Raw genomic sequence first — 25,598 nt, 5'->3', positions numbered from 1 at the left:
GGCCAAGATCATTTATAAAGAGAGGTATAAAAATTCTATTTGAAATATTATCAAACTGAAGCCAAAATTGCAATAAAAATTTTAGAACTATATTATAACCAAGTATTAACAAGTAGAGTTTATCTTAGGAATGCAAAGATAGTTCTTCACAAGTATATACTACATTAAGGTGAACAACATAGAATCACCTTGGCAAATACAGATAAATTGTTTTATAACATTCAAAATCCATTTCACATTTTAAAAACAAAATACAAACAAAATTACAGTGTAAGAAAAAGGAAGAAAAGTTCTCACCTAGATATCTACTAAAAACCTAAATCAGACATAATTATATTTAACAGTTCCACATTAACAGCTAATCCATTCAAGAACAAAGAAAAATAAGATTCCTACTTTTACTGCTACTATGTAGTATTCTACAAAAGATCTTTGAATTACAGTTATGAAAACAAGGGATTTTCTTTTTTATACAGCAAACTGTTATCGATTTACTCATACAGGTCTTGCATATTTCTTGTCATATACTTAAGTATTATAAGGTTTCTGTTGCTATGGTATATGGAATATTTTAAAATATAATTTTACTGGTCATTGCTAGTGTATGGGAAAGCAACTGATAATTGTATGTTGGCCAACTAACTGACTTATTAGTTCTAATTCTTTTCAGTTAATCCTCTACGAATTTCTAGGTAGGCAGTCATAATTAACAGAGAGAAAATGATGGTTTATTATAGCTCAATCATTAGGAGAGACATTTTCCACATATTAAAATAAACTATTGTTTTTAAATTTCAGTAAGATAATTAGGAAGAACCTGTGTACCTTATGGTTTGCCTGGAGTAGAATAAGATTCTCTCTCTAAAAAGCTCTAAAAAATGGTATAGATTAACACTTCTTCGGGATGAATCAAAGCAACTGATACAAGAATGAAAATAGATGACTTTTTAGGACTATAAGCTCTTATATAAGTATGCCTATTTTACGGACATGCTATAACTTCAGTTTCTGGGCTCACACAGCTCATTCTGATGCTCTATTTTGCAAATCCTACAACTGGAGTGCACTAGACGTTCATGACTCTCTCAGAGATTGACTCATTCTAATTAAATTCAAAAGCAAACTGAGGAACAAAGCACAATGCCCATATATTGATTTTAGGGAAGCCTGTCCTTTCCAGGAACAAATATATTTATTTCTACTTCTATTGCACTTGGGAATTCACATTAGTAATTAGGAGATTGCAGCATCAAAGTAAAAATGTGAAAAATATTAAGGAATCTTTCAGCCAGGGTATGTTAAGTACCTGCGCCCAGGTAGGGCTCATTATTGTAATGACCTATAAAATAAAATACACCAAATTCATTGTCTCTCTTCTTTGGAAAGCAATTGTTAAATTCTGGCAGGATCTAGTACACAAGCTTTCCTTTTCCTAGGGTCATGTGAAATAACTTCGTTTCATTCAAGTAAAATATTTTCAGGTTTGCTAATACCATTGTTTAGGCAACAGAATTCTTCGATAACCTTTCAAGCTTCATGTTTCTAGGCTGTGCAATTCTTGCTTTATCAGGGAAAATATCTTTCTGCAGATAATGAATCATGTTCTAAATGTGGTTGTAATTTGTTTAGTTTTGAGACGATTATTATGGAGACATCTCAACTGTCTTCTGTCATGAATTGTTTGATGAATGTGTGTTTGTGTGTGTGTGTGTGTGTGTGTGTGTGTGTGTGTTTGTATGTGTGACAGAGAGGCAGGGTAAGAAAGACAGACACAAAAATGGAAAGAGAAAAGAGACAAAAAATGACTTAGATGACCCCTAGCAGAGCCACTAATATCCACTTTTTTCTTTTCTTAGGACTCTATAGCTTCAGTCTCCTAGCCAGTAGAACAAGAGCTTTACCATTGGCTTAATTAGGACATTGCTAATTAAAAAATAATGATTGTGGTAGTAGAGTGCTAATTTTTAATAGCACTTTTACCTATTCCTGATGACTTAAACTTGGCATGACTTGAAAGGATAAAGGAAAATCCAACAATGCTTTTAGTCTGTCCTCTTAGTACTGTTCTGTGAATAAAGCCATGTAGAGTACCATCATACATCAAAAATTCTAGAAGAATCTCCTGGACCTTATCAAAAAAATTCTATTCTGAAGCCCCAAACATGAATATTTTATGTTCCTTGGAAGACTGGGTGAATTATAAGCCCCTTGGAATTTCCTGGAATCTGTCTATATGACATAATATCAAAATAGAAAAAAAATAAAGGCAGAATGATTGGATGTGTTAACCTTAGTAGAAAATAACTTTATCTTTGAAATTTTCAATGTTGAAAATTGTTTCTACCACTGAGGAACTATTTATATAAAAGTATTCTAATGCCATCAAATCATTACTATCTGGTTCACAGTCTGTCTTAAATTTAAAGTTATTTCTAGTGATCAGATAATCAAGAACATAAAGTGTGAAAAAAATAACCTTGGCTCAAAGTCTAATTTATAAGCATTTTTGCCCTGCACATATCTGCCTAAATTGGATAGTGAAAAAGCACAACTTTAACAGAAGCCGCTGACTAGTTATGTGACGTGCTTTGGTAAGTTACTTATTCTTTCTGCACCAATTTCATCATAGGCTAAGTGAGACTAAAAATGTTACCAGTTCTTATTGCTTCACAAGATTATTATGAGCACCACATAAAGAATGTGTGTGAAAACACCTTGCAAATTGTAAAGCACTGCATAAATCATGGTTGTTATCTTATGATTGCTGATATATATTTAGATCTATATATCTGTACAAAAAAACTCTACAACATAATTTTTAATCACATATGTAATCCAATTAGTTTAAAATTTAAAAAAAAACAACAATGTGGTAACATCTTACAGAAAACCCCCTAGACCCAAAGACTTTAAGAGAAAGCAAACCAGCTAAAAGATGACCACTTTGTGGGCCTATTGAATCTACTTCCATAAGTGGGACGGTAAACTCAAGAGAGTAAGATGAGGCGTGATGAGAATCAGTCACAGCAGAAGAGAGCAGACTTGTATTTCTAACATACAAAAATTATAGAATATAATTGCTTAGGTAGAACTTTGGTGATTATGTAAGCCAGATCTACTGTAGAGCCCTAAAACCATACCCATGGAGAGCATTCAGTGAATGTCGGTGCAGTGAATGAATTTTCTGTATGAGCAAATCAAAGTCTTGAAGGTGACTTACCAAGGTACATAATAGAAGCAGAACCAAAATCGAGCCAAGACAGGAGAATTCTAATCCAGAATTCTTTACATGCTGCCTTCTGTTGATAACAGACCATGTTACATCTGGTTGCAGAAAGATGCAGCCATAGTGACTGGACACCTGAGCCTATTTCTTTTAACTAAGTTAGTTTTCAGACTGAATGCTAAGAGGGTCCAGACTCTAGTAAGAACATCCCTGTTAGTGACCATGAAGAGTTGACATCTATAGAGATAAAACATAGAGTCAGTATTTTAAGCAAATGAAAGGTTCAATGTAACAATAAGATTAGACTCCCAGGAAAACCTAGATCCTCAGCAGCTGGGACGGGGCAATTCCTGAGACTAAGCTGCAGGCTCTGCCCTTGAGAAGAGAACCTTAAATAAAAGTCTACATCTCTAGAGAGTAATACATGCATATTGTTTGACAGTGAATGCTCTGTGTTCACACTATTTAGTTCTGAGCTATGTTTTTAGTATATGTGAATGCAAATGTATAAAATAGAAATTGTATATATGTTTATTTTAGGAAATGATATACATAACAGTACATTAAAGTGCATTGCTACTAAATGATTTGTCCCACGATTGATATTATTATTTATGCTTATCCAAGGGGAAGTAGTGCAAAAACTGTTTCACGTTCAGCCAATGAGCATTAGCACAGAAGACTGCCAGTGCTCTCCTATCCACAGTCCAGTGTACTTTGCGACCCATGGGGTTATGCCTTTGGAGCTTCACTTTATGCCATTTATTTACTGCCTGACAACCTGTTTTGACCCTTAAAAGTATGAAATAATAATCCAGGATCTGCCACAAAGACTAAAAAAATAGTGTATTTATGGAAATTAGTAAATACTCAGAACTGGTTGATAATATATCATGAAAACTTATGAAGTGCAGTAGTGCAGTACTTAGAGTGAAATTTGTAGACTTAAATTGTATTTGAAAAGATGTACTGACAATTAGTGAGTTAAGCATGAAATGTAAGAAGTTAGAAGACAATATAATTAACACAAAAAAAGAAGAAAGAAAATAATTTGTAGTAAGAGCAGATATTAAATGAAATAGAAAACAAAGAAACAATAGAGAGATAAAGCCAAAAGTTGGTTCAAGCCTCTGGAAAGCTTGATCAAGAAAAAAAAGAAAGTACTAAAATGAATAATATTAAGAATGAGAAGATTTTATTATGGATTTGGCAAGGGTAAAAAACTTGTAAGATAGTTTTATGAACAATGGAATGTATTACCTAGGAAAGTTGAAGACATAGGTATTATAAAAATAGCAATTCCATATGGTACAAACTCTAGAGAAACTCTCACACATACCCTATTCAAGCATGTTCAGAATTGAGCCCCCATGGATGCATAAAGAGATCTCTATGGCTCTGCAGCAAAGCACTGTCTCTATCTGGTGACAGCTACTTTGAATTGGAGTTGATGCGTCAGCAGAAAGGCAATTAGCCAAAGTTCTGGGACAGTAGTGCCCTATGCTTTTCATGGATAAGTGCTAACTTGGTTTCCCAAGAGCTTGGAAACACCAGGAGGAGAGAGGGCTGATATGCGCTGGAAGGAGGAACTCTCATGACTGTTCTCTGAGCTCTCTTCCTTGGCATGCTCAGAGGAGGCAAGATGTGAGGCGAGGCAGCCGCCCCCGCACTGCTGTGTTGTAGGCTGAGGAACCATGTAAGCATACTTCCTACTTAATGATTTTTATTCCAGGGATATAGCTACAGATACACTTCTGTATAACAGCAGACATGCTAAAAGCTATTTGCAAAAGGAGTCCTTTGCTCCCTGTAACTTTACTGAGCAATAAATTACTATTTAGCTATGTTTTTGTGAAGCAGCAAAGACATAATGTGTAATTATTATGGGGCCATTCTAAGTAAATTTTTCAATCTGTATCTCCTCTCTTTAAGGATAAGACTAAATTCTTTTTTTCAGGATTTTAAAATTCTCTCAATCATAATTTCATACTGTGCAATGCTACTCAGAATACCCCATAACTCTTATGTTGCAGAAAATTCTGTGAGAGGTGGAATATTCTCCTCTTCTATGTAAGAATGAACAATCCAAAAGTTTTTACAAATTTCTACCAGAAACAGTATCATCTCTTCCAATAGAACACAAACTTTCTTTCTCCACAATATGGGTGTTAAACCCCCTAATTATAAAGGCCTTCATCTTAGAAAGCTTCTTCTTTAGGCCATTAGCAGATAATTACTGCCACCAATGATTTTATAGAATTTATTTTCTTGGATTTTATAACAGGCAGATATTTATTTACTTTCTAATCTGGAAACGACCTAGGGATAAATATAAGTTACAATTTATCTGTTTTGTCTTTTTTATTTAAAAAGTTGCTATTGTTAACTCATTTTTTCTTTGTACTTTGTGTTTAATAAACAGTTCTATTTGGGGTATAGATGACAAATTCAATTCCTCAGCTAGACAGAGAATAACCATGTAGCATATAAAGTTCTGACAAACAAGGCCATAAAGTTTTAAAATGATCTTTAAGGATTTTTTTCTCAAAAGTAGCTTAAGGAAAATGATTTTCATAGTTCTAAATCTTATAGCATCACCAGCCAATAAATGCAGTTTGATACATTCTGCATGTATGTAGGTTACTTCGTTTGCCTGGAAGGTCTCCTGAACAACAGATATTTTCAGGCAAAGGCTAAATGAAATCTTGATGGGAATATTATAGATTGAATTTAAGCATCAAATGAGTGACTTAATTAATGATCTTGAAAGTCACTTCCATCTCTGAGAATCTCTATCTTTAGATATTTTATAATGAGAATAGTGGAGAATTAACTCAAGGGCCTGGTAGCCTAATTTGACCTATGAATTTAGAAGAGTTGTTCATACAAAAATATTTTTTTCAGATACCGTACTAGAACACCATTATAAAGTTATTGAACAATAACACTATACAAAAACAGTATTGACTTTAATGTGTTCCCACTACCAGCATATTGTGGACAGTCTCTTAAAGGCACAAGTAAATTGTTCTGAGGTGGTGGACAAGACAGCCCACTTAAAAGACCCTGAATGACGAGGGCATTCAGTCAGTTGTGGTTCCTGTTAGTAGAAGAGGTAGTTTGGCAGTTAACCACGGGTGACTGGGAACCAAGCCTCCAGTCCTGCCTGATTTCTCAGGTGTGCTGTCTTTCATACTGTGCTGTGTCTTTGATGCTCCCTCACAAGCAGACTGTTTTAAAATCTACTTCACGGGGAGGGGGAAGAGTAAGCTGGGAAGAAGTGAGAGAGCGGCATGGACATATATACGCTACCAAATGTAAAATAGATAGCTAGTGGGAAGCAGCCGCATAGCACAGGGAGATCAGCTCCGTGCTTTGTGACCACCTAGAGGGGTGGGATAGGGAGGGTGGGAGGGAGACGCAAGAGGGAGGAGATATGGGAATATATGTATATGTATAGCTGATTCACTTTGTTATAAAGCAGAAACTAAGACACCATTGTAAAGTAATTATACTCCAATAAAGATGTTAAAAAATAAATAAATAAAAAATAAAAATAAAAACAGGAGAACCGGACAAAGGCCTCATGGTGCGACACAAGCCCAGGGTCTTCTGGCTGCATTAAATGAGGGCAAGAAGTCAACACAGTTGAAACACCTACTCGCAGAGGGTTCTTTGAAAAAAAGTATGTACTTTTTTTTTTTTTTTTTGTATTTCAGAAAAAAATTATTGGAGTGTAGTTGATTTACAATGTGTGTTAGTTTCAGGTGTACAGCAAAGTGATTCCGTTATACATATATTCATTCTTTTCTAGATTTTTTTTCTCATAAAGGTTATCACAGAATATTGAGTAGAGTTCCCTGTGCTGTATAGTAGGTCCTTGTTAGTTATCTATCATATATAGTAGTGCATGTATGTTAATCCCAAACTCCTGATTTATCCCTCTCCCCCGCCCCACCTTTTCCCTTTGGTAACCATAAATTTGTTTTCGATTAAAAGAAAAAATCTAAAAAAAAAAAAAAAATCTACCTCACAATCATTATGTATCTCGTACATCTTTACAAAGTAAACTGTGGTATTTTGCAGAGGAGTCAACTCTCCCTCAAAGGAAAATTTTCATCGTTTTATGTCTTAAGTTGCTTCAACTTCAGTGTTACTACTGGGGAATCACTGAGTTTCAGAACAATGCAGTTGATTCGGGTTAAAAGATCGCAAACTTTAAAAAAACAATTAATTTATTTTTCCTTTCACCCACAGGTCTACCCACGGATAGCGCCGGCATTTTGGCACTACCTGCGGGTAGAAGTGAGTAGCGGGTACTTGAATTCTCCCACCCTTGCTCCTTGCTTGCTGCTGGCGCGGTCTGATCTGATGTGCCCATTTTATTCAAGATGCAGCTGCCATTCTGTGTAAACGTGCTCTCCACGCCACCACCATTCCTTAGAGTCGGGTCAGAAATCCAAATCATCAAAAATACAAGATCATCATCTTTCTTAATAAGTTTCCAAATCAAGACCATATCATATGCATTATAATTGATGAAAAACGAAGCACTAAGTTATGGAAAACCATGCTTGCACCAGTTCTTAATCAGTATTTTTGAGAGAGCAGAATTCCTCAGCTTGACTTTACAGTGTCTCAAGGTAAAGGAAAATAACCCTGCTTCACTCCCCTTCTCTTCTCTTCTGTCTCCAGGAGCACGAGCCGCAGCTCTCCTATTCCTCCACGAGGTCCAAGGCCCCCAGTGCCATCATCACAGGTCTCAAGCCAGCCACTAAGTACATTTTTCATATCCGAGTGAGGACTGCAACAGGGTACAGTGGATACAGTCAGAAGTTTGAGTTTGAAACAGGAGATGAAAGTAAGTTTCACACAAAGATGTAAAATAAGATGTTAATTTAGTGTGGTTCCAATCTGACCTGATAGTTGAAAATCTGATGTCCCAAATTTTGAATAGTCTCATCAAGCAGGATTCTGTTCATGTAAATACTCATACAGTCATTTCAGTTAATGTTTTGGTGCTATCGTTAAATATTTTCATGAAGTGCCTTGCTCTACCACAGTTGTAATGTGGCCTAAATCTGTCTCTTTATGCAGAATTCATCACTCAGGCCACAACACAGAGAGTCTCACTGGGTGGTGTTAGCCTAATTGTCCGCCAGTCTTGGCATCATAATGTGATACTAATGAATACTTGGAAGAGAGTAAAGCCATGAGCAAATGATTTTAGCAGTTAGTTCAAAATTGTGCAGCTTTGGCTTGTTATATTAGATCAATAAAAACAGTGGTCAGGAGACAAACTCCACTGAAATGCACATTATAAGTTTAAATATTAGATGCATGGGCTTGATTAGAAACTCAAATTAATTTCATAGCGTCAAGGTATTGAAAACCAAAATGGGAGATGAGGGGAGTGAGCTGTTCCAAAGTCATGTAACATAGCATTAAATGTCATGTTCATTCTAAACCCAGCTCTACCATCGAATTATTTTTTCAATTTTAGAAATCTATCACATTGCTATCTTTGTAAGGATGATATAGTTGGCTTTTGCTATGTACTTTGATGGAAAAATATCTAAATACCTAATTATAATAAAATTCTGTTCCCATCACTGTTAAAATACCTGTATTTGCATAAGAATTCAAGAATAGCAACTTTATTGTAAAAATTATTTATGAATAACAATAATAATATCTACCATTTACTGAGCCTATTCTCATAGGTGCCAAAAATGATGTGCAGTATTTTACATGTGTTGGCTCTTTTAAACGTTTCAACATCCAGTGAGACCAGTATTATTTTCCTAATTTTACTTATGAGAAATCAGAAGCCTAGGGAAATTGAGCAACTTGTCAGATTCATGCAGCTGGTAAGAAAGCTAAGCTAAAATTTGAAACTAAGGGCTATCTCCTTCCAAGGCCCGTACTCTACCATCCTGCCAAGTCCTTCCACTGGAATTATAAAATGCTAATGGTAAGACCACTGATTAAGCCACAATTCCCCCAGTTTATCACTCCCTGAAAGTGAAGCTATGTGAGGTTCTAACTATATGACAGAAGGAGTGTTTTGTTGTTGTTTTTACGTTAATGAAGAACATTGATCCATAAGAACTTTTTCGTTACAACTATATCTAACTAAAAAGTGGAAAAGCACTGACATATTTAATTAAGAAGGAATACAGCTTAGGGAGGGAAAGTAAACTAATGAATAAAAAGAATACTTATAACCTGGGTGTTTAATATCTGTGACAGTCATTTCTAATCCCACTGAAGACTATTGACTCTTCAAGCTAGAGATGAAATTGTTGGGAGTGTAGTTATCACAAAACAAAACTCCATAATCAAAAGCAATATAAAATATTCAAAAAGTGTCCCTGCTATGTCCTATTGACTGCTTTCTTCCCTGCCCACATGTCAAGACTTAATCTAGGTGCAAAGCCAAGGACACAATTCAAGGAAAGTTTGGTCCAGGGAAGAGTCACATCATTGTCTTGTCCAGGGTGTGTTATTGCATCTTATTTCACAGATGAAGAAATTCACCTAACTTTTTAAAAGTATGACATTTTTGAGTATTATATCATCAAGTCAGAAATGTACTCTCAAACTCATAGGTCTAAATCTAGATAATTCATTTATGTTTGTCTGGGACTTATAGACAAAGCAATCTAGTCTAATAAGAAAATGTAAGTTCTGATCTAAATATTAAAAATTGTATTTGGTTTTAACTCTAAATTTCAACTTATTGTACTTTCAGGACTAGAATTCTTTCAGACGTTATGTAAAAGTGAAGTACTTTGAAACTCCTTAGCAGAAAGGTCCCATACTTACCATGACCCAGTATAACATTGATTCATTCAATGAAAAATATATAGGACAGTTAACATGTGCCATACTCTGCGTGAGTCTCTGGGGATAAAAAAGTAATAAGACCTGCAAACTCTGCCTTCACATAATTTATAGTCTAGATTTGTGGGAGGAAAATGAAAGTTTCAATTAAAAAATACAAGGTTGAATGACATGTACTACCAGACAGATATGCAAAGAGTGCTATGAGAGCATAGAGAAGCGGCCCTAATTCAGCATGAATAGATCATGAAAGTCTGGAGGATGAGAAGCCGTGGCTCATTCCTTAAAGAAGGGTGATAAAGGAATAGCAAAAGCACTGAGACCTGAGGCAGCATGAAAAATTTAAAGAAGAGCCAACTATGTGGTGTGACTACAGTGAGGAGACATGAAAAATAAAATGGTGGGAGGTAAAAGCAGAGAATTAGACAGGGGCCAAGAACAAGACGAAGTTGCTCTTTGGGCCATGTTAAGCTTATTGGGCTTTATGAAGATATTGAAGATTCATGGGAGGATTTTAATTAGGGAGTAACATGACCAGTAACATGTGCAAGACTGTCTGCTGAGCAGTTTACACAAATTATCTTTTTAATTCTGCTAAGATTATAACTCTTTTTAGAAACTTAAGTAGCTTTACCAAAATCTGATAACCAATGAGTGGAGGTGCAGGATTAGAACCCTAGAAGCACCTGACCGCAGCAGCAGACAGCAAAAACCATATTCTGAATTACTGATTTATAAATGTCATGAAAGTGACTTTTATAACACCCTTGAAGAGACCACAGCGTTTGAGAAGAGTCTGAAAAATATATTTGTGTAAACCTGGAGTTTGGGTGCATAGAGTGTCTCCCAAGTCAATTTACAGCCTGAGGAAAAATCATGTAAAGGATCATTTTTTATCTGGTTAGCTTTAAATTGCATTTTCAAAGCATGCTGTTTATATCCAGAAGAGAATTTCAATGAATAATGTCATAGTAGGATATGCGTAGGTTTACTATAAATTCAGGAATATAATGATATGAATCCAAACTGACAGCATCAGTCTTTTTCTCTACATACCCTCCTAGCGCATCTTTAAATTTTTATAGCTTTTGTTTTTCAAGTACTGTCTGAACTATTGTAATGTCAACTTTCTTATTAAGGTCTCTCTTGTGTATTGTTTAATTAACTGACTTTATAATGCATAGAGATGGGGTGTGAAGTGGGGAGGTGAAATTAGGTACTCTCTCGTTTGATGGTCTGGTTCAAATTTTTTAAAATAAGCAAAACAAAGTAGTTTACAATGTCATTCCCTTTAGCCATACCTATTTTACTTTGTTCAACTTTTAGTTTGCTATCAACCAATGAGACAATAATATAAAATATGAAACAATTCTTTTTCAAAATTATAATGTTCTTAACTGATTACTTGTACTCTACAAACATAGTGGCTTCTTGTATTTTTTAACATCTTTACTAGAGTATAATTGCTTTACAATGTTGTGTTACTTGCTGCTGTATAACAAAGTGAATCAGCTATATATATTCCTATGCCCCCATATCCCCTCCCTCTTGCGCAGCTCTCCCACCCTCCCTAGCCCACCCCTCTAGGTCATCACAAAGCACTGAGCTGATCTCCCTGTGCTATGCAGCTGCTTCCCACTAGCTATCTATTTTACATTTGGTAGTGTATATATGTCAGTGTTACTCTCTCACTTTGTCCCAGCTTACCTTTCCCCCTCCCCGGTCCTCAAGTCCATTCTCTACGTCTGCGTCTTTATTCCTGTCCTGCCACTAGGTTCATCAGAACCATTTTTTTTTAGATTCCATATATATGTGTTAGCACACAGTATTTGTTTTTCTCTTTTTGACTTACTTCACTCTGTAAGATGAAGTAAGATGGACGCTAGGTCCATCCACCTCACTACAAATAACTCAATTTTGTTTCTTTTTATGGTTGAGTAATATTCCATTGTATGTGTGTGCCACATCTTCTTTATCCATTCATGTGTCGATGGACATTCAGGTTGGTTCCGTGTCCCGGCTATTGTAAATAGTGCTTCAGTGAACATTATGGTACATGATTCTTTTTGAATTATGTTTTTCTCAGGGTATATGCCCAGTAGTGGGATTGCTGGGTCATATGGTAGTGCTATTTTTAGTTTTTTAAGGAACCTCCATACTGTTCTCCATAGTGTCTGTATCAATTTATATTCCCACCAACAGTGCAAGAGGGTTCCCTTTTCCACACCTTCTCCAGCATTTATTGTTTGTAGATTTTTTGATGATGGCCATTCTGACTGGTGTGAGGTGATACCTCATTGTGGTTTTGATTTGCATTTCTCTAATGATTAGTGATGTTGAGCATCCTTTCATGTGTTTGTTGGCAATCTGTATGTCTTCTTTGGAGAATTGTCTATTTAGTTCTTCCGCCCAATTTTGGATTGGGTTGTTTGTTTGTTTTTTTTGATATTGAGCTGCATGAGCTGCTTGTATATTTTGGAGATTAATCCTTTTTCAATTGCTTCATTTGCAAATATTTTCTCCCATTCTGAGGAGCTATCACCGTGACTCCTCTTGCTCTTTTTTTAGACCAGAGGTTGGATTTTTTTCCAGAGTCAGAATGTGCTAGTGGAAACCGGCCAGCAAGTTTGAAGAGTACTAACTATGACTGTTAGCACTATAAAAAGAGCCTACTTGAACTATAGCTATTGGGATCCTCTTTTCCTAAGTCTATAGAACAACCTCATTCCCTATGTTATGTAGAAAGAGAGAGAGAGAACAAGGGAGAGAGAATTGACTGATAGATCTATAGATAAGTAAGTAGAAAGTCACTCATATATAGTCACAAAACACGTTCTTTTTGTGTTTCAATACGGACATTTCATATGTCTGCTAATCTCTCTTAGGACTAATAGTGTACAGCTAAATATTATGTTCACTAACAGCATTTATTGAACTGCTATTGTGTACAGGTCTTTTTATTAGGTACTGTAATTGATCCCCCCATCTTTTTGGAATAGATTTAACAAAATTACAATAAACTACAGAATCAGTAGCAAGAAAGTAAGAATATATAAATATTCCATGTGGATCTTCTCGAAAGATAGGTGAACAATAGATAGGTGTTAGTCAGAAGCTCTCAAATATAAGAATTTTCTCAAAATTAATATAAAATCCATATTATGCCCCAAAGTATCAAACACACCCACACGCACGCACACACACTGGTGTGCACACACACATACACACTGTCAAGTACAGGCCTTTTTGGCTTATATGGATGAAACTACAGAAAATTTTATCTGCCTCATATTTGGTTTTTTTTCTGAGCTTATTTTCTGGAGAAAATGTGCTTCTTTTCAACGAAGAAAAAGATGAGAATTAAAATTGAAAAGTTATCTACATAACCAATAATGTTATCCATATCCTTACAAATTGCTTGAAAAACCATATTTGATTCAATTTTAAGAATCATCTGTTAAAATTACACGTACATTGTTAAAAAGAAATAATTTAATGATAAGGCAGTCAAACATTTGTTTTTATTTAAAACACAACCAAGATTTATCTAATATTCAAATGTAATTTAGAGAAACAAAAAATACTTTTATGGGTTCATTTTTTAAACCAAAATAAAACATATCCTGCTATATTGCAGTCAACTTAAACATTTTACTTATATACTGTAAAACAGCTTGTGAAGCTATCAAAAGGTATAAGAATCCATAGCTTAAAGCCAATTTTTGAAAGAAAACTGGAATTTTACACGTAATTTACCTCTTCCATTGCCTTAATGGTTATCCAAATGATCCAGGAGAGTTAATACACAGCCAACATATAAGCAATGCATTCATCTTCCCTGAAAAGATTAATTATACCTTAAATTTTAATAATATGTAAATTTAGGTTTTTACCTGTAAGCTACATGAAACACTTCTGTAGCACCAAAGCCACATCTGTCAACATTTTAAAATATACCATTATTTACCAAAAGTAGTAATGATGGACTAGATTTATATCACTTAAATAACCACATAAAAGTCATTATGATCAACATTAACTAACCAAAGTATAAATTACTGAATCACAGCGAGTGTTTCAAATACAATCTTATGCCATGTCTTACACATTTATACAAAAAGTGTTATGTTGATACAAATAAATCAATTTAATCGCTTAGGTATTTCAAAAACACCCATAAAATTTAGCTATTTTTAGTATGGTTTCATATTTAAGCAATTTGATAAGTTTTAACAATTTATGGATGGAAATGATCCTGAAAATTAAGGTGCAAGATCGTGTCTTTAATTTCTTCTTCCTTAGTCTATTTTTCATGCCCTCATTTGACTAATTTTTCTATACTCAACTTTCTACACTTAAAAACTCCAAATCGTTGGGTATTTTCTACTAAATAAAATGTGAGTTTCTCAACAAATATTCAATTCTTCCTCCAGTCTAATCCAAATTGACGTCGTTTCTGTTCTATCTCCCTCTAGTTAACACATACCCTGGGAAAATGTATAAATGCTTCATGCACGAAATTTTCTGAATCTTTGTCATATCTAAGCTGTGTCTGTGACTTCCAACTGGAATATTCAGAAACCTATCACATTACAAATGGTCAGTCCGGCTCACATGCTACACCTCCTGAAGTGTTTCTGATCAATCCAGTGAGAAGTAATCACTCTTTCCTCAGACTTTCTATAATATTTTATTGTGTGAGGGCTTACTTCTTTACTAAGTTGCTAGCACTTTGAGGTCAAGAACTGTCACCTGTGTGTCTTTGTGTCTCATAAAATGTCTTATACATAGTTTCCAATACACATTTAATTAAATAAATGAAGAATGTGTAATTTCAAAATATGGAAGAATAGCATATTGCCTACCATTCAAAAAAGAAAGAATCAAATATTTTATTTGCCACAGGTAAGCAATATTGCTTGCTATATTTTGGGTAACAAGCTGTAACTGATTTGAGTCATGTAGAAACATGATATATGCAATTTTAATTACAAATTAATTGTTAATTCTAAAATTTGGGGGTATTTGAGGTAGAGTAAAATGACTTTTTTGTTGTTAAATAGATATCCCTCCTTACACACCTTTTTAAAAAAAATCTCTATTATGTTTGATCCAGTCTATTGGTTGAAACCCAATCTGTACTGCTTTAATTACCAAGGATGAAATTAGCTACATCATTATTAACAGCAGCCAGAAATTTGGGGATGATTATTAATGGTGAAGCATGAAGCAGAAAGAGGGCCAGCTGACCCTGGTGGAGTAATAAAAAAGTTAATTAATCAAGAAGGAGGCAGATTTCATATTTATGAGTCTACCCAGAGTAGGATGAATTCCAGTATATAGGATTTTAATTTGAAATAATCTTCTATCAATAGCACACTTTCAATGTTGGCAGCCATAGCTATCTAAACAGAAACATCAGTAGGAAAGAAAAATTTTCTAGCAGTTAGGTTGTCTGAATATAAATTGGCCTACCTTATGATACAATGAAGACCTCTTGTAAGACTTTTTGCTGAAGCTAGCTGGATGCTTATTCAGCATGTCATAAAGGAAATCCCTGCTTTGGTTAGGAGGTTGTGATAGAAGTTTAATGTAACTTCTAACATTGATATTTTATAACAACAGATAATATTTAGTGAGTTCTAATTATGCTTCAAGCACTATTTAATTCTTTATGGCTACTAATATACTTACAACCTTTGAAGTGGATGCTATTATCATGCCTATTTTATGGATTAGAAAACAAACACAAAGACGTTTAGTAACTTACCAGGTCCCTACAGCTAGTAAGTGTTAAAATGGGGGTATTATGGCATTAGACCCTTTTCATGCTCAGAACCAGGACTGAGTTCCCTTTCTACCCATTCAGTGTTTTCACTTTTCTCATTCAGGTTGGTCATTACTTCTAATGTTCTACATGATTATTTCTTATTCTTACCTCCAATTCTCCACTCTTCCTTAACTAATTATATTCCTCCTTAGAATAAAATGTGTTTGATTTTCAGAAAACTATAATTATTTACAAATCATCATGCATCAAGTTCAGAGGGTTATATGTGTTTTAATGTAGATTTATGGATTAATGCACACATGGTACACCTAGTACCATTCTAAAGGGGCAAAATAATGCAGTTAGTCTGATTACCTTAAATGTGCTGGGACTTGATGAAAAGTAACTATTTGCATAGAAAGTGGAAGTCTCCTTTTAAGAAGCCTGCATTGACAAAATTATTTTGCTTCAGTTTTACATGGATCCAATAAAGATTTTAAATGATGGGAACCGGGCTTATGTACCATAAGACAGATTGAAGACCTTAATATGAAAAATATTAAAGATTATAACTTTGCTAAATGGGCTGGAAAGAAAATCATTCACTATTAACAGGTACTTGGAAGTTGTAAAATGTGTATATCAATGTGCAGTGTTACAATTTGGATCATATTTAAAAGGGAACTAACAAACAGCAATGGATCTATTTCTTAAAACAGAATATAGTTTTATTTTAAGCCAATAACCTGCAGCAACATACAGAAAAATATGATTTCTTTGGGATATAAGCCATCATCCCTTGACTAGAATTTTTTTTTGAGATCGGGAGCCATTTCTTATTCATTTTTGTGCTTCATGTATTGCTTTGCATGTGCCTGACAAATAGAAAAAAAACCAAAGATAAATAATATATGTTCCCTGTCTTCAAGAAGCTCACCACTAACCTCACTAGAGGCTCTTGTAACAGAGTTCCTTATTTATGTGATTCCCAAAGTCTAATTTTAATTTGACTTGATTTGAGATGAGATGGATTGTTTCTATCAGCCATCATATAAATTGCCTGAATTTTTCTGTCAAGCTATTTGACTTTACAACCTTGAATTCTTTGACAGAGCAAAAAATGTTCTTAAGACATTTTAAATTGCTCCAAATTTAGTGAAAAATATATTCTCTATGTAATACTTGAAGATTTAGAGCCATTCTTTAGACTACACAAATCAGCTTTATTGACTTCTATTGTAAAGTGGCTTTTTAATGTCATATTTTAGTTGTTAGAAAAGCATAAAGGGCAAAGCAAAGATAAACCTAATCTCTTAATATAACCCTATGGAACCTATCTGGAACTGCTGGTATGCTTCTTAATTATGGTTGACCTCTCACCCTCATCTGTTGCATGATCGTTTACTATTCTCAGGACAGGGTTGGGAGTATTGTGATGTTCAGTCGTTGCTTCTAGAATGCAGTAGGGTAGTTCCAGCTAGCTGTAGGGTGATGCCCAGTGGCAATACATAGATGTGGTTCATACAGGCAAAGGGTAGAAACACATGATGCTGGGATGAAAGTGTCCTTTAGAAGCCATGGACCGCAAGGATGACACAGCACAGGGCCTTGGTTCCTTTCATAGCTTTATTTCCTATTTCCCGATTGAATTCTATCCACCTGGTAATCCAGCATTTTCAAAGCTGAAAAAATTTGAGAGTTGAAAGACAGAGTTGTCAAAATGTCCAAGTCAGGTGAAAAGTACTTTATGGAAAGTACATAAATACTAAATACTATCTGCTGATGTCAAAACATAAAGACATAACATAGTTTGAATTGTACTTGCCACGGTACCAGTATGCAGTAAAAATAATTTTAAATTATCTAACGTAACATTTTTTAAATGTGTATTAACCCAGTGCAAGGCATCTATCTGCTTTTGCCTTCGTCTCACTGTGAAGTCCCAATACTGAATGGACAGATGTTTATAAAATAAACCCAGCCAGCTCTACCAAGGCCTGTGTGAAGAATCAAGAAGCAGCTTAAGTATTTGCGTTACACTTTACTTTTTCAAGGGAAACAGTAGTTCAGTGAATTTAAATTGAGTAATAAGAATTCTTGGCAAAATAATAGTAGGAGCCATTTAAAAGATTTAGCTGTGTGTGCACAAACCTGAGCAAGACACGCGTGAGCGCATTACCGACTATGCAACAGCCAAAGAAGCAGAGTGTGGCAACCTTGCTGCTAGTTATAAAACAGCTGACTTACAACAAACTGAATCCATATTCTCTTAAGCTTTTGGAAAACTGAGCATCCTTTAAAAAATGCTCTTGCACTGTAGGTATTTTTTTTTAATTAAATAGTTCTATATGCTGTATACAAAACAGAAGAGTACACTAAATGATTTTTTTCAACAATCAGTTTCAGCATTTCTGTAAAAAATAAACATTGCAATATGACTTAATGAAGTTAGCATACATATGTATATTTATATATACATATATATGTGTATACCTATACATATATACATATACTTATATTCATATATTATATATGAATATATAATATACATATATTATGCATTTTTACACACTTCCTATTCTCATTCTGAGATGAAGGAATGAAATTGGCAATGTTTTCAATAGTGTTGCATAAGCTGTTATCCTTGGAAGTAAAAGGGTTTATTTCTAAATCTGATACAAAGTTTGTTCCAAATTTGACATGATGAGAAAGAAAGTGAAGGGCACTTGAAAGGAAGCAGCAAAAGCTAAAGCAAGCAGAAGAATGTTCAGTTGTTCGATTTATTTCCTCACTCCTTCACTCAATCAAAAAATATTAATGAGGGCCAGATATAAAGGCAGGCACTGGGGATTCAAAGATGAAAAGAATAAACTTGTTCTTGACTTTCACAAAAGTTAGTTAAGAAGTTCAGATAATTACACAAGATTACAATACAGGGTTATATGCGATGCTTCGAGGGGCACAAGGAGAAAAACCCAAACGAACGTGTCAAGGAAAGCTTCCAAAAATAAATAATGTCTTGAAGGAGACTTTAAAGTTAAATAACACTTGGCTGTGAAAATGATGGGGATGGAGGGTGGGATAAGAGAGTTGGGGAGTCTCTCGTGTGTGCAGGTAGAGATGAAAGAGTATGGAACTTTCTAATAACTGAAAGAATTTCAATATGCCTAGGACTGTGGTTCTCAAAATGTGAACCCTGCACCAGAAGCATCCAGCAACACCTGGGAACATGTTAGAAATGCAAATTTTCAGACCCCACCTCAGACTTACTGAATCAGAAACTCTGGGGTCTAGGGGTGGGACCCAGCATTCTGTTTTAACAAGCACTCCAAGTAATTCTGATGCACACTCTAATTAGAGAGCCAGCAGTTTCATCAGAGGGTACAAGGATAGGGGTAAGGAATGATGGGGGTGATGATCTTGGTACAGGAAATACAGGCTAAGGGGCTGGATTCATAGGCAGGGCCCATACCATGCCATCCCTTACCTTGCTACTGAAGCTAAAACCTTCCTGAGTTTTTATTTTTCTTCCGGTTATTTGTAGTTTTGGAGACAGGCAAGGCAGTCAGAGCAAGCTTTCCATAATGGACTTTCCTGGAACCATTGCTAACACATCTAATTATTTTCTCACCTTCATTTTATCCACACTAAAAATAAATCCTTCCAAATATCTTTTTCATTGTCACGCCTATAGCTGTCATAACTTCCAAATTCCCCAGAGTCTATTTTAGGCTTAAGAATTCACCTACAGAAGGCACTGGAACCCTGGGAATTATCAATTTAAATTCTAACACATGCTTGCTCTCTGCCAGCGTGTAAGCTTGCATATTTCTCCTTGACAGTTCATATTTGGTCTCTGGACTTTCAAGACACAGTGAATTATGACCTGCTCACCAGAGCCTCCTGAGAAAACTGGAGCTGAGTCACCCCATGCCAAACCTTCAGCGAAAATTGGTCAGTCCTGGATATTGAAGAAGTCGTGGAAATTAAGTTATCTGGGAAACTTCATGAATCTAGATAGCATAGAGGTAAAGGTGATATGTTAGCAAAGCAAAGTTAGACGCCAAGACTAATGTGCCACACAAATGTGTCACTGACTCGTCCCAGGCTAGGTTACTTGGTTGTTTGTTCTACCTGGTAAAGGAAAATGATACATGCAGGTAGGCAACATAGGACTTGGTATCTTGGCTTATGAGGATTTCTCCACTCCAGACCAGTCTGGATCAGCATCTAATCTCTGCTACTCCCTAGGTATTAGTACCTAAGGAGGGCAATTTAGTCTGTTTCAGCTTTAGTTTTCTCATCAGGAAACTAGAAATGTATTCATTTGTTTGTACACTGATTCATTCAACAAATATCTGTGAGAACCCATTCTGTATTCTTTACTAAGTACTATTCTACATGCTAGGGATACAACAGAAACAGACCGAGATCCCTGCTGTTCCACAGCTTACGTTCTAGAGAGGAGAGAGACAATAAACAGGCAATAAGTAAGATATTTAGAATGTCAGGTGATGCAGAGCTAAGGTGTGTTGCCTCCATCTCCCCTTCGGGACCCAGGCATTTATTCCTTCAGTTCATGGGAGCGCTGCTTGCTGAAGACTCACAGCTGAATTCCTTTCCCAACATTGCCTCTGTCCAAAAGAGGCTGCATGCCCCAGAGACATCTCCTCTCCCCAGGGGCAGTCAGAATTCAAGACTGGTCAATGAGAGGCACAAAGATTAGTCCCATCACTTCAATTCAGGACAACTCTGAAGGGCCAAGTCAGCTCCAGAACTCCCTGAGGTCGGCTGAGGTCTTTGTAGCCACCGTATCGCAGTTCAGCTGCTCCATTTTCCCATTCCTGCTTCCCTCACTGCCCCATGTGTCCGTACTGAGGTCACTCTTCAGTAAACCTATAGCATGCAGAGCCCCCCTGCAGAGTCTGCATCCCAGGAAACTCCATCTAAGACAGATGATGAGAAGTGCTCTGAAGGAAAGTAAAGCTGAGGGGAGGTTAGGGAGTGCCTCCCTCCTCCTGTGGTCGTGAAATGTTAACTCTCACTGTAATCCTAATTTTGGGGACTTCCCTGGTGGCTCAGTGGTTAAGAATCCGCCTGCCAGTGCAGGGGACACGAGTTCCATCCCTGGTCTGGAAAGATCCCACATGCCGCAGCGCAAATAAACCCGTGCGCCACAACTGCTGAGCCCGTGAGCCACCACTACTGAAGCCCCCGCGCCTAGAGCCGGTGCTCCGCAACAAGAGAAGCCACCACAATGAGAAGCCCGCGCACCGAAACGAAGAGTAGCCCCCGCTCGCCGCAACTAGGGTGAGCCAGTGCGCAGCAACGAAGACCCAACGCAGCCATAAATAAATAAATAAATAAAATTTATAATCCTTGGGCCTTGCCTTTGGTCTTGAAGAAGAGGAAAGATATAAAGAACAAGCATAAAGGAAAGCATAAAGAACAAGGAAATTTTTTATGATAGCAACTGATTTGTGCAATTCAATTTGGCAGATATTTCCCAAATAGACAACTAAAGAAGCAGTAAGGAAGAATTTTGGTTAAACGCTTAAGCTTTTCCCCACACTCACTGCTGAGGGCCCAGGTTCAAACCCTGGTCAGAGAACTAAATTTCCACAAGCCACGGGGCATGGCCAAAAATTTTTTTTTAATTTTTTTAATTAATCAATTTTTAAAAAGAGCTCAAGCTTTGTATTGAACCCTGGACTTAGATCTTTATCACCTTCTAGATCTCAGACCTTGGGCAAGTGAGTTAACCTCCCTGTGCCTCAGTTTCTACATCTGGAAAATGGAGAGAATACCACCCACTTTCTAGTGTTGTTCTGAGTATGCAGTGACTCAGTGTGTGTAAAGTACTTAGCAGACTATCCAGCACTCATGTGGTTAGAGCTCAGTAAGTATTGGTTATTAATATTGATTTTATTGGTATTAATTTTCAATTCTAACATTCCATTCTAGCAAATTCAAAACTGTATTTAAAAAACAAAACAAGGACTTCCCTGGTGGTCCAGTGGTTAAGACTCCACACTTCCACTGCAGGGGGAGCATGGGTTCGATCCCTGGTTAGGGAAGTTCCACGTGCCACACGGTGCAGCCAAAAAAAAAATAATTAATTAATTCAAAGAACAAAACAAAACATTATTCTTTATTATCTTCTTACATGTAGATATTTTACAATGGCAATCAAGTCATTCTCTGATTTCTCCCTCTGACATTTATTTTTCATGCCCATTAGCTAACCCTTGAGACTAGTTGGCTAGTCTTAGTGTTAGCTTTTGTTTAACTTTTATAGGTGACATATAAGGATGAGTGAGATTCCCGAAGATGAGCTGACCTTCCAGGGGTTACACACTGAAGAACTGGATTCAGCCAAGGAAGCTCCACACTTGAACTTGTGAGATAGCAGATCTTAGCCAGCATAGGAGGCAAGTCAGGGAGCCTCCATCAGTTCCATTCCAACAACATTATCTTGTGGACCCAGAACCACTGTCTCTCCTGTTCCAATGGTAATCAAATTATCTATGGGTTGGGCCACCTTTCTTTTAAATACTTAAATTACAAAAGGTCTTAATGCCAGCAGACAGTATAGCATAATGGTTAGGAGGTCAAACTCTAGAACTAGACTATCTGTATTTAAACCTGGTTCTGCCACTTCTATCTGCATAACCATGGGCAGGTTACTTAACTTCTCTGTACCTTAGTTTCTCCAATTATAAAGTGAAGCTAATAATACTACTGTCTCATATGATTGTTTTGAAGATTCAATAGGTTGATACATGTGAAGTGTCTAGAACTGTGGATTACATACATAAGCCCTTTAAAAGTGTTAGTTATTATAATAATTACTACCCTTCGTCTGAGGGGGACTCCTTCACTGAGTCCAATATGAATTTTTGAATGAGCCTGTGCTGTGACTCAGCTGCCACTCATCTCCAAAAAAGAAAGAAAAAAAATTAAGAAGGAATAAAAAGAATGTAATTCTGGCAAGAAACCTCCCTTAGGTTACCCTCTGTGGAATCCTCTTCCGTTTTCAAGTATAAATGACATGATTTATGTACCCATAGCCACCTACCCCACTATAAATTTTTAAAATTAAATAAATAACTGATTTCCTGGCAAAAGAATAAGCAAACCACAGAAAATCACATTTATCTATATATTGAAAACTATATTTTGACTCAGAATAGGTATTAGTTATGCTATTACTTCTATAAGTAATAAGCATAGAATATCCTACTTGAGGAAGGATTTTACTTTTTCAAATTATGGAATAGATGCCGGTTTGAGAATTTTTGAACTTTTATAAAATCACATTTTTACTTGCATAATGACTGGAAAGAGGGATACTCCATTCTTTTCCAAATAAACCCGTGTTGCCTGGCAGACAGAGCACCAAGTGGAAACATACCAAGGCGCCTTAGGGTTATCTAATTGCCCTTAGCACATTCTTTCTTCTGTCATGTTCTGTACTGCAACTCAGAATGCCTTTTGAATCCTTCTAAATTGTTGACAGCTAATTTCTGTCCATTAGAGACCCACTTCTCACTGTTTGTATTTATCTGTCTTAGGAGCCGCATCCTTTTATAGCTAGCTAGCTGTATTTTTGTCATTCTCCCTCTCTCTTCTTGCTTAACTGTCCACTGTGCTGATAGATTTCAAATTGTATTAAACATAAACATGCAGTTAAGATACCCAATTAACACTCATGGTGATTTTCTTTTAAGTTATGTACCTTTACAATTGCTATTTGCTTGAATTCAGCAATAGTTTTATGGATTATAGAAGTATATCATTCATGATTAGACTCTACCCTACCCTTGAGATTATTAATAGAAGCAGGCAATATAAATTTAACAAGTTTTTATTTAAAAAACAAACTTCACGTGAAACTGTTTCTGTCACCATTTTCCCCAGTGTTCTTACTGCTTAAGATAAATACTTTACTATTTACAGAAAATGAAGGCCACAAGTGAGTAAATAAGAAGTTGATAGGGTAATTCTATCTTTGCATTGATCTGTGACATCCAGAGACCTCTAAGTCCTTAGAACTTGCATACATAAGGAGAGAAGGGGGCATCTTACTTAGTCCATGACTGGGAAGATATTTGAGGGAATCTAATATGCAACCTTAGCTTCAGACTTCCAATAGCTTATACTGTGGAAATTGGGGGATTAGGACAGGTGAAGAATGCCAAAACTCAGTATGGAAAATAAAAGCAATGAGAAGAATACTTTCTGTCAATCTTCAGAAGAGAAGCGGTATAGAAAAACTCACTTGGACTTCCCTGGTGGTGCAGTGATTAAGAATCCGCCTGCCAACGCCAGAGACATGGGTTCGAGCCCTGGTCCGGGAAGATCCCACATGCCGTGGAGCAGCTAAGCCTGTGTGCCACAACTACTGAAGGCTGTGCGCCTAAAGTCCGTGCTCTGCAACAAGAGAAGCCACCGCAATGAGAAACCCGCGCACCACAACGAAGAGTAGCCCCCGCTTGCCGCAACTAGAGAAAGCCTGAGCGCAGCAACGAAGACCCAACGCAGCCAAAAATAAATGCATAAATAATAAATAAATAAAAGAACTAAAAACATTTTTTAAAAAGACTTACATTTAAAAAAAAAAAAAAGAAAAACTCACCTGAGTTTTTATATGTGGACCTCCATTGCCAGGGGGAAAAAGGTACTTAACACATCAGTCAGTCAATCTAGTAAGTATATGGAATTTAGAAATTCTTCTCATGTGTTTTAAAGGGGATAGAAGTGACCTCTGTTACACCTTTTGTTAATCATCTAGAATTACTCAATCAAGAATATTGTTTAACAGAACACACCCAAACATATATATAACTATAATCTAAATCATTAGTATCAATTATTAGAGTTAAGAGTGAATTACAGTTATAGTCACATTTCATGTTTTAGGGAGAAAACTGAATGCTTGCTGAATGCTTTTCCCACATATATGCTAACGTATCTAAATTGCCCTTAATTTTTATGGGGATGCTTTCTCCGAAAGCTTGATTAACTAAACAGGATTGTTGATTCTTTTACTTGCAATTCTCTTCTCCCTAAAAACATTCCAGGCAGTTTAAGACACATGTACAAAATGTTTCATAAATTAGAACTAGAAGTAGAAAATTAGATCCATAAAAACAAGAAGGAACAAAGTCTTGTTTTGATAATTATTACTAGAGATGCATGTGTGCACCATCTCTGCCTCTGAGATTTCTGGCAGCAGCCAGAGAATAGAGAAGTGATCACGCTCTTATAATAGGAAGCACAAATGCTATAGGAAATATGCATGGAGGGCATTGAGGATAATGGCCTCAAGCAGAGCTTTTTCAACAAATGAAGAAGTTTGTTTCATGTGGTATTTTCTGACCACAACCTTTGATAGAAGACCTGACGGAGGTAAAGTGTCACTGACTGAAGGTGGTTTTTCCATGGTGGTATACCATGAGCTAAGTTAAGGAAAAAGAGATACAAGAATATCCCAGACAGGACTACAGTGGAAACATGGGGAGTAAACCTAGGCTACAAAAAGGACTGAAACAAAAAAATCAGAAAACTCTTGAAATGAAAGCAGCCAGTCTTTTTCTTGTTCTACACAGCCACTCATCTCTGTTTCTCTCTCGAAAGACTATTTTTCCCTGAATCTGTGTTCATTTAGGAAAGGATATCTATCTGCCCCATGACTTGCAAACTCACATTTCTGCTTCATTTCAATCATGGATCAAAATTGCTAAACACTGTGAA

The 25,598-nt window shown here is 36.1% G+C and overlaps 1 protein-coding gene across 2 annotated transcripts in view; it reads left to right on the top strand.

Moving 5' to 3' along the window:
• Nucleotides 1–25,598, top strand: part of EPHA6 (EPH receptor A6) — an 853,164-nt gene that overhangs the window by 553,644 nt on the left and 273,922 nt on the right. Inside the window, exons 7-8 of one of the 2 annotated variants that reach the window (XM_059921343.1) lie at nucleotides 7,484–7,531; nucleotides 7,922–8,087. In XM_059921343.1, coding sequence (XP_059777326.1) covers nucleotides 7,484–7,531; nucleotides 7,922–8,087 — 214 coding nt within the window. The remainder of the gene's footprint in view (nucleotides 1–7,483; nucleotides 7,532–7,921; nucleotides 8,088–25,598) is intronic. The other variant, XM_059921344.1, reaches the window with a different exon arrangement.

This window comes from Balaenoptera ricei, chromosome 4 (genome assembly GCF_028023285.1).
Source record: "Balaenoptera ricei isolate mBalRic1 chromosome 4, mBalRic1.hap2, whole genome shotgun sequence".
Classification (NCBI taxonomy): Eukaryota; Metazoa; Chordata; class Mammalia; order Artiodactyla; family Balaenopteridae; genus Balaenoptera; species Balaenoptera ricei.
Note: the sequence above shows the minus strand (reverse complement) of the source record. Positions and strands in the feature narration are given on the sequence as shown.